The sequence below is a fragment of the Lissotriton vulgaris genome, chromosome 3_1, assembly GCF_964263255.1.
Source record: "Lissotriton vulgaris chromosome 3_1, aLisVul1.2, whole genome shotgun sequence".
NCBI lineage: Eukaryota > Metazoa > Chordata > Amphibia > Caudata > Salamandridae > Lissotriton > Lissotriton vulgaris.
In genome coordinates this window covers 834622337-834639050 of record NC_141689.1, presented here as the reverse complement: position 1 = coordinate 834639050, position 16714 = coordinate 834622337, and the positions used below count along the sequence as shown (strand labels likewise).

General features: G+C 41.7%; 1 protein-coding gene across 1 annotated transcript in view; it reads left to right on the top strand.

Annotated features, from left to right (window-relative positions):
• Positions 1–16714, top strand: part of LOC147727101 (RING finger protein B-like) — a 677508-nt gene that overhangs the window by 607488 nt on the left and 53306 nt on the right. Inside the window, exon 19 of the mRNA XM_086963055.1 lies at positions 7878–7982. Within this exon, the coding sequence (XP_086819181.1) occupies positions 7878–7982 (105 nt within the window). The remainder of the gene's footprint in view (positions 1–7877; positions 7983–16714) is intronic.

Here is a 16714-nt window from a genome sequence, read left to right as displayed (position 1 = left end):
TCGGCCCCTTCTGCCCCAGCAACTACAAAATGGTCCCCTCTCATAGGGAGCGCAGCGGACGTGCGCAGCGGGCGCGCCAGCAGCACGCTGAAGGCACGCCAAAGGCAAGTCCGTCTGTGCCCGTCCGCGCCAGGCCGGGCCCAGGGGCTGGGGACGCTGGGCGATTCCTCTCCTACCCTGCTAACACCCTCAGACAGCTACAGCTTTCATACCCGCCGCCTTCTCCTGGTACAGTGAGGCGGATTAATGCCCCTGGCCTCGCTCGCAGGGCGCTCAATTCTCCCAGCAGCCGCAAGTATACTGCGGTGCCGGTAAGGAGTGAGACATCCGTTCGCGCAATGTACCTGAACACACGTTCCCTGGTTAAGCATCAAACTGATATCTTCATCCTCCTCACCAATGAAAAACCTGATATATTACTAATTACAGAGAAATGGCTCACTGCTGATTCCCACCCCGATATCCTGGCGGCCCTCCCCCCAGATTATTGCATCCTCCATGCTGACCGCCCTTCAGGTCGCCCTGGGCGCAGGGTTGCAGCCATCCTATCAAAACAATTCAAATTTATCACCACGGCATCTCTTGCTCTTCCAGAGGTGGATAATCTGGTCATTAGCCTGGAAACGGAGGCTAGTGCCCTCACACTCATACTCTTATACCGGCCCCCTCACCCCATGCCCTCGTTCCCCACTTCCATGAGTGAACAGCTGTCAAACCTGTTGACACTTCATGCCAGAATCGCTCTTTTTGGCGATTTCAATTACTGGTTCAATGATGATAAAGCTGGCCCTCATGCCACGGAATTGTTTGAAGCTTTTACCAGTCTCAATCTGACTCAGCAAATTTCTGTGCCCACCCATATCAAGGGTCACACCCTCGATCACATCTGGACTCCTGACTTAGTCCTATCCCGGCCAGTCATCTCCCCCCGTGTCTGCTCAGATCACCATTTAATTGACACCACCATTACTGTCAGCGGCAGGGTCACGGACCCTATCATGGCAGGTGGATCATCGCGTAAATGGAGCTCCTACGACTCCCTAGGCTTCCTTGCGGCCCTGGCCAACACTCGTCCCGCCACCAACACTGATGCCAGTGTTGATGCAATGGAAGGCGACATCTGTAACTGGCTAAAGACGGCCAGTGACCAGTTCGCTCCTCTAACTAAATTCCCATGCACTAGACACAGAAATTCACACAGATGGTTCTCCAGCGACCTCAAAGAACATAAATTGAAGGTGCGTCAGCTGGAACGGATCTGGAGACGTAACTACGCCGACTCAGATAGACTGCTCTTCGTGGCGGCCCGCAAAGAATATGAAAGTGCGATTTCCTCGGCTGAATCTTCACATGTCACTGACAGAATTCTGTCCGCTCATAATAAATCGAAAGAAGTTTTTAAGATCATGAATGAGCTTACCACGGATGACAGAACTCTACCTACTCAGACCCCAACCCAAGAGACTTGCGACGCCCTTAACTCCTTTTTCATTGAGAAAATTGTCAAAATCAAGAACTCCATTCTCCCCCTCACCCATGCGCGGCCACCAGACACTTCTCTCATCAACCCACTGTCCCTTACCCAGTTCCCTGCCCTTGACCCCAACACTTTAGCCAAGCTTGTGGCCCGGGTCAAATCAGGATCTCCCAACGATTGCTGCCCTCCCTCGGTCCTCCGGGACGTCTGCCTCAAACTGCCGGATCATATACTACCCTTGCTGAACGCTTCCCTTAAGACTGGCACGGTTCCCAGCTCTTTCAAGGAAGCCATCTTAGTGCCTCTGTTGAAGAAACCAGGTGCGGACCCCGCCGATCCCTCCAATTATCATCCTATATCCCTCCTGCCCTACCTGTCCAAGCTCCTCGAGGCCCACGTCACTCGGTGCCTTTCAAACTTTGTCGAGAGCTCCTGCTATTTTGAGCCTAATCAGGCCGGCTTTAGGCCGGCCCATTCCACTGAGGCCTTCATCCTAGCAGTATTGGACGCCCTGAGGGGGAACGCTGACAAAGGGCCACCCCAGGCCCTTGTGCTTCTGGATTTGTCGGCTACTTTCGACACTGTGGACCATGACACACTTCTCCACCGTGTCGGACAGGACGGCATCCAGGGTCCTGCCCTCGAGTGGATTGAGTCTTTCCTCGTCGGCAGAGCACAAGACGTGCGTTTGGGCCCTTATACGGCAGCCAAGACAACTACGACTTGTGGAGTCCCTCAGGGCTCATCCCTCTCTCCCTTCCTGTTCAACCTATACCTCCGTCCACTGATTCATTTGCTCAAGAGGTGGGATATCACAGTGTTTAATTATGCTGATGATTTGCAGATCATCTTCCCTCTCAACTCTCCTGATGCTGCTAATAGCTTCCAAATGGTCATGATCCACATCCAGCAGTGGATGAACCACAACCAATTGAAATTAAATCCTGGAAAAACGGAGCTTATTCTCCCTGGGAACAGCCCAGTATACTGGGGCCCTCAGTTCTGGCCCAAGGAGCTGCCCCCCCCCGCCCCTGCAAGCTTGGTGAAGAGCCTAGGGGTGGTCATTGACGCTGAGCTCTCTCTTAAGGCTCAAGTAGGGGCTGTAATTTCCGCCTGCCTGTTCCAGCTTTGCAAAATTCTTAAAATAGTCCATCTACTACCGCATGCGGAACTGGTCCAGGTCGTCATCTCCCTGGTACTATCCCGCCTCGATTTCTTGAACTCTTTATACCATGGACTCCCACAATCACTGCTCCGCCGTCTTCAAATTGTGCAGAACCAGGCGGCCAGACTTATCAACAAAACGCCAAAGTGGCAGTCTGCGAAACCCCTGCTGCGCAAACTGCATTGGCTACCAGTTGAAGAAAGGGCGGCCTTTAAGATCGGCTGCCTGACTTTCAAGTCTCTTCACTGCACCAGCCCCGACTTCCTCAAAACACTGGTCGGCTCACCTCCACCTGCTGGTCGCCCCCAAAGTAAAAACTAAAAAGTTTGGCGGCCGCACATTTGGCCACCTGGCCCCCAAACTATGGAATCCCCTTCCCCTGTCAGTTAAGTTTAGCTGTTCCCTATTAAATTTTAGGAAGCTTCTGAAAACCCGTCTTTCACCCAAACCGGTTAGCTTGTTTCCTCACAATCCCTGCACTCTTTCTTCTAGCGCCAGAAAACGTATGGTGTCAGTGCGCTCTATAAATGTCACTTAAGATAAGATAAGATGAGCTCATAGTGCTCGGCCATGGAGGGTAAGCACCACTCACTGAGCTCACCTCTCTCATTCTGCAGCCCTGCCCTGGGGAAAAGTCAAGCAAATTGGGTAGCTCCCCAGCTGTGACCCAGTCACACCTTCGGTGTAAGACACCGCCCCTCGCTCCAGCCTGCTGCCAGCTACACATGCTTCTTGGGGCCACCGGAGCCCAGGGCTGTTTCTGCTGCAACCTGCCTCAGCTGCTTCCATTGTGTACTCATCTGGCCTCCAGGCGTCTGGAGCATCAAGGGAACCAAGGGACTCTTCAGAGTTGCCCTCTTGCGGGGGGAAAGAAACAGGCAGGATTATGCCAGATTGGGGCCGTGCAGTGAGGAGTGGCTTTAGACTGCAGCCTTCATCTTCAGCATCTTGGCCACACTCCTTTTTGGGTTTTCTGAGATATAAAGAAGTATTATACTGATGTTGCAAGCTCATGATCTGTGTTTTGCTTGTTGTGCTAACTAAAGAGGCAAGGAGCACCTCAAGGAATGTGACTAAATTATTCCAAATGAGATGTTTAAGGCTATTTGCCATGACATGTTGTGTTACAGCGAGTATTTAATTTTCAGTAGTGTAGGCCATTGTGTGCAAGCAATTATCCAGTTTCTCAGTGCAGCTTAAAACCAGATTGCTGCAACTAAAGTGGGCATGGACAACAACCGCTAAGTCCCACAGAAGCATTCAAAGTTTCAGTAACCTTGATGTTAGGGAGGGACGTATTCTTTTCCTCCTCTGATCCACAGAAGTTTCTCGGTATTTTGGATTACCTCAAGAACTGAGTGATGAATATCTTTTTTTCACCTCTGCTGAGATATTCTCTTCTCTATATTTTAGTTGGCTCATTCCTATAGATAGACTAGGTTCAGAAATGACTTAGTACAAAGTGGCATGATCCCCAGTTCAAAATTGTATTTATAAAGAATCAACTTAACAACATTTAGATTGAAATTCTGCATAATAAATGCCACATCTCTAAAACAAATGCCTATCAGAAGAAAAATTGAAGACATTTTAGAAAGGGATTGGTCAAAAGTTTCAATTCTGAATTCATTAACGTGAGCACAAAACCTCAGAAATTGAACACAGATTTTATAGACAGAGTGTTATAAAGTTCAGCTTGAGAAACCAGTACTTAAAGAAAGTACACAATCAGCTGTAAGCTTAGGGTATGGATTTTTCTCTGATTAACAATAGCACAAAGAGACCTAAATGCACTTTACAACTTGGTTATACAAATAATTAAATGTTACTGGATTAACAATTACACAAAATGACGGCTTAGAAAGAAATTTGACACAAATCACCACCCTGTACTGGCTCAATTTTTGAATTACCTGCAACAAGGAAGTTTGCAAAACAATCAGTGTTTACATAACTGGAAAGCTGGTCAGACTATATCCTTATTTGTGAGAAAAGAGCTGATGTTCAATATTGGATTACAAGATAGTGACACTTGGCAAGACTCACAAAGAGGAATAGCGAAAATCAAGATTCTACTACTGTAATTTATTCACAGTATTTGGAGTACATTTCTGACTTTTCTGGAAATTCACAAAGAATTGTAATAGTATTTATTCCTTGATGTATAAGACAGTCAATGATGTAAAGGAGTGCTCCTTCTGGTGAAAAAATATACTTGAGTAAATTCTCTGGAAATGCAAGTTTATCTATTTCTCCAAAAGGAAAATATGTTTTTCCTGTGGATTAACTCTTTACCGTATATCCCCATGAAATATTGGGTTGTTCGCTTGCCAGTCATTTGATTAACACTTCCAACACTTCACCTGCTTAACATTTATTTTGCTGTAAAATTTGAAAGACTGGCAGTTGTTTCACTGTTGGAAATCAGCTTTACTTTTTAAAAAATCCTCTAATACTGATTCACAGAATGAGGATGTAGAATTTACTAAATAGACATATTTAGAAGAAACAAAGCATGGAGTAGATTCCAGATTACGAAAAATAACAACAGACCTTTCAACTTAAAAACATGATGGAAGAAAGGATTCTGCCAACTAAGCAAATTTTCAAAAATTAAAAATTGGCTGAGCTTTTGATATCAAGAGATAAACTTGGTTTTAGAGAATCTGAAAAAACAAAGGATCATGATGATGACATTAAATTAATGCAACCATAATTGGAGCCTCTTTGGGGACAGGGTGATTATTTCCTACACATCTGACCATAGGGAAAAGAACAGAGTGACTTAAAAGGGCAGTTGTAAAGACTCCACCTGAAGGACAAGTGGAAAAGCACTCCAAAGTTTATTTTATTTATAAGACAAAAGAAGCACATCCCACAATATTTTTCCTGTTATTAGCCATCCAAAATCAAAGACGTTGTTTGATCTTGCAGTGCTTGACAATTGTGTGGATACTAGGCTATCATGGAAACAGTGTTGTACTCCACTGCAGGGATGTCCTTTGATGCTGTTCCATCTCTACCATCTTGTACTCTGATGAGGCAAAGATAAACACTCCTGAGAACACAGAAGGGAAGGAGAATTTGTAAAGACAGACATCACTATATAGCACCCTTACTAAGACCTGATATGAGTTTGTCTCCTGCGTTCAAGTCCAAAAAAGAGTATACAACATTACTTTTGGGTCTCCTGAACTGAACTAACTAGTGTTTCTAAAATACTGTGTCTGGTTTAACATTTAAGTTGTGTGTCATTCTGGCGATACATGTTCTTGTGAAAATAAATGGTTCACCCTCAATATGTAATATGAAATGTTAGCCTAAAGTCTAGCACTTGTGCGGTGTGATTCTATATGCATGCAGAGCCTAATCTCTTATCTACCTTGAATAATTATATTCATTATATTTATAATATGTTTAGAAAAACAAAGCAAGTAAATTGTTCAAAATCTTTTGGAAAAATTGGAGATTTTCACTCTGCAAATGAAAAGTAACTTTAGTTCAATAGAATTAGACATGAACGAATGCCGCCTTTGAAGAAATGTCCAAGTCGTTAAAAGCACAGATGGCAACGCACCAACATCAATCAGTTCCACTGAAGATATTCAGCTGATACTAGGAAGAGGATGTTTCAGAGAAAATCATAGCACAGTTCAGTCTTCAAACTGAGAAAGATACAATCAGAAAAAAACGCTGCCATTGGAAAGCAATGATCTTCAAGGTGAACATCTTGCTAAACTATAATTCAAAGGTGGCAGCCACATTCTAGTTGTTTGTTTGTTCTTGTTTAGGATGTGATTTTCACTTTGTGGCTGCCATCTCGGTTTGGGAAAATATTTCAGACACTCTCCATTTTAGCATCCATCTTACATTAAACCCAACATTAAACTCAACATTAAATATAGGAAATCAATATTTAAGATGTAAATGTTCTGAATGTCTAAATGTAAGTGATAATAAATGTTCCTAAAGGTTATGCCTATATACCTGGACTGGCCCTCATGCACACAATATTGGTGATCTTGATAAAAGAAATTGTGTGTCTTGTGTTAGCATTTGTCTGTTAGATAAAAATACTGTTATATAGTCTTTGACTTTAAACCACTAAAGATTTGTGCATGCCGCATACACAAGTTTCAAGCAGTAGAGCCTGAAATTAACAAATGCAACCATCATAATCTTAGAGTGGTGTAAATCAAGTAACCTTTATGTCAAGTGACAGTAAACATTCTTAATAATTACGTGCTGCAAATACTCTACCATGCCACTCGCTTTGCTTTTTTCTAAAACATGTTTTACTTGAACATTTTCATGTACAATAACAATACAGGTTTACGTACCGATGTGCAATAATATCCAATAATATTGGCAGCACTATATATCAGTGGATGCTGGGTAAAAGCAAAGCTACTTGGAAAATAAAACAACACAACTTTTGGTCAACTCTTGCAAATGACCCAAGCTTGTGTGTTTGTTCCGTGTGAGTATGTGGTTTCATACTTCAGGATGGCCCTTGCCAGGAGCGGTGTGAAGAACATCTCTTTGGTGGGGGGGGGGCGTCCTCTATGCCGCTGTTCCTGCACATGTGCACCAGGTATGCTCCCTATGCCTCCACTGCTAGGAAGCTTTGTACAACTATTTGCCATTGGACTGCCAGGGGCTATCTGTGTATTCCCTTATGATCCTCCAGGTGTATGGAACCCCCTTTTGCCAATGCCCAACTGTCTACCTTTGCCTTCCATCGACTTTGTTGAGGGCCCTCTCGTGATTTTCACCACCCTTCATTTCATATTTTGTCTACCAAGGTAATATTTTATCCATAGGTCATTCCATCAGACCTCAATATCTTTAAGACATAAACATATACATTAAAGTAGCATGGCCTTTGTATCAGTTTGACTATTTTAAATGTTGCTACATTTTGAATTTTGCACCACATAATAGGAATAAAAAGGCATGTAACATCAATAGATAAACTCACAATCCTGCTAAAATCTAATGCAACTGTGTAATTTCATTTGCAACTGTCTGCACAGCTGATGGACTATAAATATGCCTACTACATAACTGAAGAATTAACATAAGTGCAAAGTCTAGTCCTGTATTCAAACAGAGGCATTGCATTGAATTGAGATTTTAGAGATTAACTAGTCTACGTCCAGAAATGTCTTAATATCAATTTGTTTGAGTGTGCAGAGAAAAAGTTTAAAATATGTAACTTGTTTTCCTATTTAGGAGCTACTTGAGGTAATGGAGAAACACAAGACACAAAATGAGGCATGGTTAAAAGCAAGAGCATATGAGAATGACAAGGAAAGAAAGGAAATTTGCAAACTGAGAGTAAGTTGGTAGTTGATTTTATGGCAAGAAGTCTGGGGCTAATTCAAAAAGGCATTTTGGAGTATGTGAAGTACTATTTTAATAATACTACTTCATGTACCACTAAATGCATCCACTGAGGTGCAGTTGGAGATTTTCACCTATGCCTGTCCTGTATCTTGAGCTCAGTTCACAAATGGTTCAATTCATAAAATGTTAATCCTGTTGTACTCTTGAATTTTCAGGGGTCCTACAAAAGGGTAAGTTAAATGTAATTCACTAGCATTGCACACTCATCTGCTCCAGAAGTACAATCACCAAAACGGACTCAAATATGCTGGCCAAGGTGTGGAGTAATTCATGCACTACACAATGTCAATCATAGGTACTGCAACGGAATCACATACAAATCAATTGTGGCAGGGTTTAACACTACCAGCACAAAGTTCAACCCTTAAAAAATCAAATCAGATAAAATAATTCATCATATTACCTTAGCCATTACAGACATCCATATAAACCACTTCATAAAATTCAAAAAGTGCAATTAATGAAATAAAAGTATGATAATTATTTTATAAATTCATATTAATTTGGACATTCTAGATGCCGATATACATAAAAATGCACTGTTGAATTTGGCCCTCGCTGCAGGGTCGGCTCCAGAAATTTTGCTTTCACCCTCCTGTTTTCTATACCCATTTTTATTGGCTTTCAGGACTCTGTGCACTTTACCACCGTTAATCAGTGCTAAGGTGCTTGTGCTCTCGCCTTTATTGCTTTACACCCAATCGACACATTTCATTTGCCTGTAAGTCCTAAGTAAAGTGGCACTACATTTACCCAGGGCCTGGAAATTAAATGCTACCAGTGGGCCTGCAGCACTAATTGTGCCACCCGCTTAAGTAGTCCTGTAAACTAACGGTGGGCGTAGTGGGCGTAGTGGGGCTTCGCAAAGGTACGCGAAGTGGGCGAGACACTACGTCCACCTACGCACTTCGCGTAGCCCCACTACGCACCACCCGCCTCCCTCCCGCCCTCCCTAAATACTTAAATTACATTTTAGAAATGATTAAAAACCACTAGCCTTGTCCGCCGCGTCCCCGGGGCTTCCTCTCGTCATCGCACGATTCGCGCCGGCGTCTTGGATAGTAATGCGCATGCGCATTTCTCGCGAGAAATGCGCATACGCGGGCGCCCGAAGTAGGCAACACTACGCCCACTCGTGGGCGTAGCGAAGTGCTACGCCCAGGGTTACTGTAAACATGTCTGAGACCTTCCATTGCAACCTGTGTGGACAGTTTTAAGCTGACATTTTGACCTGGCAAATTAAGCCTTTTGCCAGGCCTAAATCTTCTTAATACACATATGTCACTCTTTGAGTAGGCCCCAAACAGCCCATAGGGATGGGTTCAGTGTATGTAAAGAGTTGGACATGTTGTTATAACTTTTATATGACCTGGTAGTGAAAAACTTGTAAATGTGGTTTTCACTATTGTGAGGTCTGTTTCTCCTATAGGATAACATTGAGTTACCTTCTTATATTTAATAATTGATAACTTACACTTGGGAGCAGGTAAGGAAGTTGATTTTAGTCTCTAAAGAATAGAAACTTAAAGCCCTCTTTAATGGTAAAGTTGGATTTTAAGCCACAATTCTGAAAAAGTCACTTTTAGAAAGTTGGCACTTTCTTGTCCTAACCATTTGGTGCCTGCAACCTTTATCCTGGGTCACATGGCTAGGTGCAGCTGCCAGTTGGACTTTGTGTATTACTCCCAGACAGTGAGACAAAGGGGGACAAGATGTTGTCAGGATGGGCCATCTCTGCCAGGATGAGGGGAGGACCTGTCACCTGCCACACTTGCACATCACATAGACGCTGTCTCATAACACGCAGGGTTTCACACTAGTCTTTTGTGTCCCCAGACAAGCTGGGCCCAGGGAGTGGATCAAGTAAATTCTAGACTCCTCTGTAAGGGGGAGGACTCTAGAAGCTTCCCCACTACAAATTGGGCGCCAGCTGTGAGTAGTAGTTGAATCCAGCCTGCTTGTGTGGACCCAGGACTCCTGAGAATCTCCAATGATCAGTCAGCTTGCCCCCAGTTCAAAGCCACAAGGACATAACAGGCCTCTGCGATGTACCTCCTCGCATATCAACATAGAGTGGTTTACCTCACCACCGACATCTGCCGAGTGCAACGCATCTAGTCCTCAACACTGACGCATTGTAGCACAATTCCTCGAAAGCTCCAGCTGACAGCTTCCTTAATGAAAGTGCAAGGCTCAAATAGCAAGGCCCCATTGACCACTTCATTACTCCGTCGCTGTGTGACATATCTCGATGCCAGACCTCACATCAAAGCTCCTCGTCGGCGACTCCCTGATTCCGGCTGATGCATCTTGATGCAAGAACTCTGCATCTTGATGTCCAGGCCACAAGGTACTTTGTCAGTTGACTGAACTGGGGGGCATATTAGCAAGAACCTCGTTAAAATTATCACTGTTTTAGCGGATGTCCTGCACATCTAACATGGGCTTCTATTGGAATTCTATAACGCATATTGGCAAGCCCATTATGGCCGTTTTAATGGCAGTTTCCTGGCACTAAAACGGCGATAACTTTAACAAGGTTCTTGCTAATATGCCCCTCAGTCCTGTATCTGGCCCGCACTCCATCGCGGTCCGCCTGAATTTGTGAATTGGACCTGGTCCACTGTGACCAGATAACCGTTGTTAACACTTTTTGCTTCTTAGCACTTGATTTCTTCAAAACCTTAAACATTGCATATCTCCATTCCACTTTTCGGATGTGTGTCATATTGGTGTCAAATAATTTTTGATATTTTATTCTATTTTTCTAAATTGGTGTGGGATTTTTCTTGTGTTGTGTTATCGCTTTCTTACTGCTTGAATCCTGCATAAATAATTTACTCTAAGTTAAGCCTGACTACTTTTGTGCCAAAGTCCCAGAGGGATAAGCACAGGTTATTTAGTACCTTTCAGCCTGACAAGATTGTGGCTGTTGTTTGAGTAGGGTTACACCCCTTTCCTCAACCAACAACCCAATTTCTCATTTACACACATCTTAATAATCTAAAGTAGTACAGAATAACCAATACAAATCACATAATACAAATATTTAAAAAATGCAAAAAAATCAAACAATGTAAAATCTCAGTCACATAAAGCTAAATATTGTAAATATCTATACAAATTACATTATAAAAAATGCTAATTTAACACGACCATAGACATAAGCCGAGCACTTCCAAAAATAATCTTCTTAGCTGAAGAAATTGGAGCACTGTCGGGTTACAAATTAAATATAGCAAAAACTCAATTGATTCACTCTGAATGGGGACAACCTAATGAAATAGTCTTTGTTTCCGAAGCTCAATATCTTGGGATAACTATATCTTCTAAGATCGACGATATTGTACGCCTCAATATTGAGCCCGTGCTAAAATCTTCTAATAAGGTTTTAGAAAGGCTAAACAATCTACATTTTTCTCTTTATGGTCTTGTTAATATTATTAAAATGTTAATTTTTTCCAAAATGTTTATATTTATTTCGAACAATACCTCTTTTATTTTCATCATTTAATTTTACTAAAGTTGATAGAATAGTATCTAGGTTCCTCTGGGGCTATCATCGATCCAGGCGCGCCTTAAAATGGTGTTTTTTACAGAGAATAAAGGGTGGTTGGGGGTCCCTAACTTTCGGCTATATTACTGGCTTATATCTTTAAGACATATGGGTATATTACTTTTCATGGATACCATCACTGAAGAATCAGTATATCTGTCAATTTACGAACTATTGCTAAGCGAAGAAGCATCCCAATGTTTAGTAAAAATCATTGAACCTAGTTATTATAAAAAAACTAAATTCAAAATTATCATAGAAGCATTCGCAATTTGGCGGCAAATAAGGAAAAAAATTGTTTGTCTGGGTGAAATCAATCACTATTCTACAGTTTTAAATAATCGTATTTTACCAGCGGTTTTTCACGACCAAATTATAAAAAGATGGTATCTTTCTGGAATTCAGCTATTAGGAGACTTATACGAAGACACTCAACTTGCCCCATTCTCGGACCTTCAAATCAAATATGGTTTATCTAAGAATGATTTTTTAAGTATCTTCAGATACTGAGTTTTTTAGAATCTAAAGGTCTTCTTGTCCATAGTTGCATGAGTAAAAATACTATTCTAGAAATTAGTAGGAAAGTTAAAAAAATAGGTCTAGTTTATCTCACTACTATTAATCAATTTGAAGATGATCTGTCTTTAGTAGAGAGCAAATGGCAAAAGAAATTTGAAATTGAGAATGTTGATATGGGAAGATCTATTGAATCATCAATTAAGATACTTTTTAATGGCTCGCTCCAAAGTCAGCATTATATGTCAATTTTTGATCTTTATTATTCCCCTGTTAAAATAGCGAAGTGGAAAGTCAGAAATGGAGATAGATGTAACCGATGCGATGAGATGGGTGCTGACTCTATTCATATGTTTTTCAAATTTGAGAAACTTTCCCGTTTTATTGCAGATATTGAATTGTTTATAAATAATAGTCTTGGGATTGTTGTTAATCTAACTCCTGAAATGGTTATTTTAGGTCTTCAAACGGATCACCTTGGAATTAGGTCTACTGTTGAAGAAGCTTTTTTGTTTATTTGCATGACAGTCTTTCGTTCCTGTATCACTTCTCGCTAGATCGATATTGAGCCCCCAGTTTTTCATCAATGGCAACTTAAACTGCTCTCTATATATCAATTAGAAATGGCAATGCATAAATCCAAAGGGGTTAAAAAAAGAAAGCAGGGACAAAAAATATGGGATCCGATTTCTAAATGGATTTAATTTGATTTGCTCATTGTATGTGTTGCTATTTGCTCTTGATGAATGATATCATATGATGTTTTGTTTTGATCTTCATGCAATTTTGCTATGTACCTTGCTCAATGTACGACTGATTGTTGAAATAAAAGCAAAATAAATAAAAATAAAAAATACAAAATTTTAATTTAACAAATGTACATGCTTTGAAACTTACAAGTGCATACAGGAAAGATGGGTTTGACATATTGATACATATTATATAAAGATCAGAAATGTGTCTGTTTAAAAAAACGCGGAATGCAAAATACAAATCTCATGAATAGTTTTATGAAACAATATTTCCAATATTGAGGAATTCGTTTTCTTTTTAGTATAAAAATAATTTCATGGTACTGGAATGGTAGTTCTTAGTAATGTTAAATATGATTTCAAGATTGTTAAATTGTACATGCGGTCACAGTATTTCTTTACAGAAATGAAGCAACCAGTGCTAAATGAATAAGAGCAAGAGCTCATGGTGGAAAGTCTCATGCAGCAAGGTCATGTGCACTCTGGATTCACAGTCAGAGGTGGCTCTCTCACTGTGAATCTAGTCTGCACTGGACTTTTCTAACCTTTCTACGTGGGACCTTTATGCACCAGTGCATACTCCTAATCATTTAGCACCAAGTGCATTATTTTGTTAAAGAATTACCATGACCCATTCACAGGGCAAAACATGTGTTGCCTGAGTCTCTGTAACCAATGTGAACAGACTCACATGAAGCAATTATGTTTAGAATATGAAAGAAAATAAGGGGCATATTATCAAGAGGGTTTATCTCCGCTTTTTTGGCTTTAAAAGCCAAGAAAGCGGAGATAAAATTATCTCCCTATTACCTAGCTGTCGCTAACACCAGTTAGCGACAGCTAGTAGGAGATAGCGACCATCTTGGGCCCTGCTTTGCATGTCAGTGATATTTATCACTAATGACATGCAAAGTGGGCGTGCCAAGATGTTTGCGACTGGAAACAGTCGCTAACATCGCTATCACCTATTACCAACTTTTGGAGATATTCGCGCTAAGCGTGAATATCTCCAAAAGCTAACAACTGCCCCTGAGCAGTTCTTAGCCATGTTATCCAATGGTAGGTGGATAACATGGCTAAGAGCATTAGCTCGGTAATGCATGAATATCGCTGACTTTTCAGCGATATTCATGCATTTCGGCCGATATTTATCGCTTAGGAGATAAACCTTGATAATAGCAAGGTTCCTAAGCGATAAAAATCACCGCAGCTCGGCGATAAAAATATCGCCGCTAAACCAACATAGTGATAATTATCACTAGTTGTTGGTAATATGCTCCTAAATTCCTTAATGATATAAACAATATTCCTGAGATTTGTATTTTGCATGCTATGTTGTTTTTAAATGTCTAAATGTATGATCTTTTTATAATTTGTATCAATATGGCAAATGTATCTTTCTTATATTAATTTTATATACTTCTAGGTTAAAGGGTTTACACCTAGTTAGATGCATTTTCCTCAATGAAGAGAACTTCCTATTCAGAATTGGGTATTACAGGACAGCTGCAATTAGTCAATGCCATTCTTCACTCCCAGTAGAAAATAACAAATATGTAGATTGTAAAAAATAATTTAAAAGCATAACTCATTTTACAACCAAACCTAATTGTTAGATCTGGTGGTCTCTAGTTGGCAATGGTATTCACCTTTGTCCAAATAGGGACCCTTACTTCTAAGTCAGGATAAGGGGATTACACTCCTTAATAACCCCTGCTCACCCCCTTGGTAGCTTGGCACGAACAGACAGTCTTAGCTCAGAGGCAGTTTGTTAAGCATTTGTGAATATACACAGTAATACAGTGAAAACACTACAGATGGACACAACACAGGTTTTATAAAAAATAAGTATTCTTTATATAGACTTAACACAAGACCACAAACGACAAAAATCCACAATACTACACTTAGGATTGCTTAAAGATGATAAAATGTTGCTTAGTTCAAGTTGATGATCAATGCGACACAGTTCTCAACAAAGTACCTGGATGTGTAACGCAAAGTAAACAAAAGGCTCGCAAAAGGGGAGATGCGTTGGTTCCGTGATTCGGGGGAGATTTTGAAGAAGAGTGAATTTCTTTATTTGTATAGTTAGTAAAAACCATTACAAAAAATAAAATGCCGTAATATTAAGAACAAGGAGTAATAAAACTAAACTGGAGGTACATACAGAATTAGAAGTTAAAATCAAGTAAGAAAAGATGACGTTTAAAGTTCAGGAGACAGTTACAGAGGGAATGGTTACACAAGTATTATATGTTCAGGGTATGGATTGGATCTTTACCAAAGTTCCTCTCTTTTCCTCAAAGATGGTGATGAATTTAACTGCTCTGCATCAGATTCGGGGGAGATGATACGTCGTGCCTCAGTGCTTGCACAGAGTAGGGAATGTGTCGTGATCCTTACCGGTGCGGGGTTAATGCGTAGATTCTTGGCCTGCGGGCCCGTTGCGGTGCCTAAGATGGCGCCCTGATGGGATGTGATGATCCGATGCGATGGCGATGCATAGATGCCCTGGCAGCCTTGCGACGACTTTGTACTTTGGAGCCGCGACAAGCCCTGCAATGCGCTTCTCAGGTGATGCAATGGCGACTCTCTCGATGGCGTCATGCTTTTCTGGTGATGCGCGGCAGCTTCGATGAACACACGCTTCCAGGGAGATGCGGCGAAGGCTTGCTTCTCCGGTGATGGGAGGATCTCAGCTGCTGCGACGACATGCTTCTTCTCGATGTGTCGCGCTTCCACCTCCCAGTGACATGCAAATGTCTGGAGTTGAGAATTCCCAGCAAGGAAATTTAGAGGGGAGCTGGAGATTAAGTGTTTTGTCCCTGAGACTTCAGCAGGAGGCAAGCACAGTTCAAGCCCTTGGAGAATATTCTGTAAATGATGAAAGTCCTTAAAAGTTCCTTTTCCTTTCCTTGTCAATGAAGCAACCACTGCAGACCAACCCAGCAAACAGCACACTGGCAGCGGGGCAGTAAAACTCCTGCAACTTCCTTGGTTCTTATCCTTGGCAAAATGTTTCTTGTTCCAGAAGTGATCTAAAGTTCTTGGGACTGGGTCCCAATATTTATACCCCAAAATCCTTTGTTCTCTGAAGGCAGAGAGGCCTTTGCCTAGTCCAAACCAGTTCCTGAGCACTTTGTTTACAGAACTCCTTCCTTCCCTTCACAGTGCAGGGCAGAGACATCAGACAAGCCACAGAGGGTGGAGCCAGCATTGTAAAGGGAAGGCCCAGCCCTATTCAGGTCCCAGGTGTAACTCCTCCCTCCCATCTAGTTCCAGATCTCTCTATTCACCACTGGGCTGCCCCAGCCTGCCTCCTGGAATCCGCCTGCCCTGTCACTCACAAACCCAGACAAGGAATACAGAACCTAGCAGAGGCAGGCCTGGACGGTTAGGCAAGAAAATACCTACTTTCTAAAAGTGGTATTTTCAAACACAGAATATTAAAACCAACTTTAATAAAAGATGTATTTTATCATTCTGAGTTCAGGCATATTAAATTCAAATTTCTACCATGTTCCCTGAGTCAGTTAGGATTATAATAATGTAATAATCTAACTGCCCATTCTAGCCTATGGAGGACAGGTAGCCTTGCAATAGTGAAAATAAAAATGGCTGTAATTCACTATTAGGACATGCTACACACATCAGAGCACGTCCTACCTTATACTTACAATGAACCCTGCCCTTGGGCCTACCATAGGGGTGTCTAATATGAAGCAAAAGGAAGATTTAGGGATTGGCAAGTGGGTGCACTTGCTAAGTCGACATGGCAGTACTAGACTGTTCACAGGCCTTGCCATGGCAGGCCTGAGACACACTTTACAAGCTGT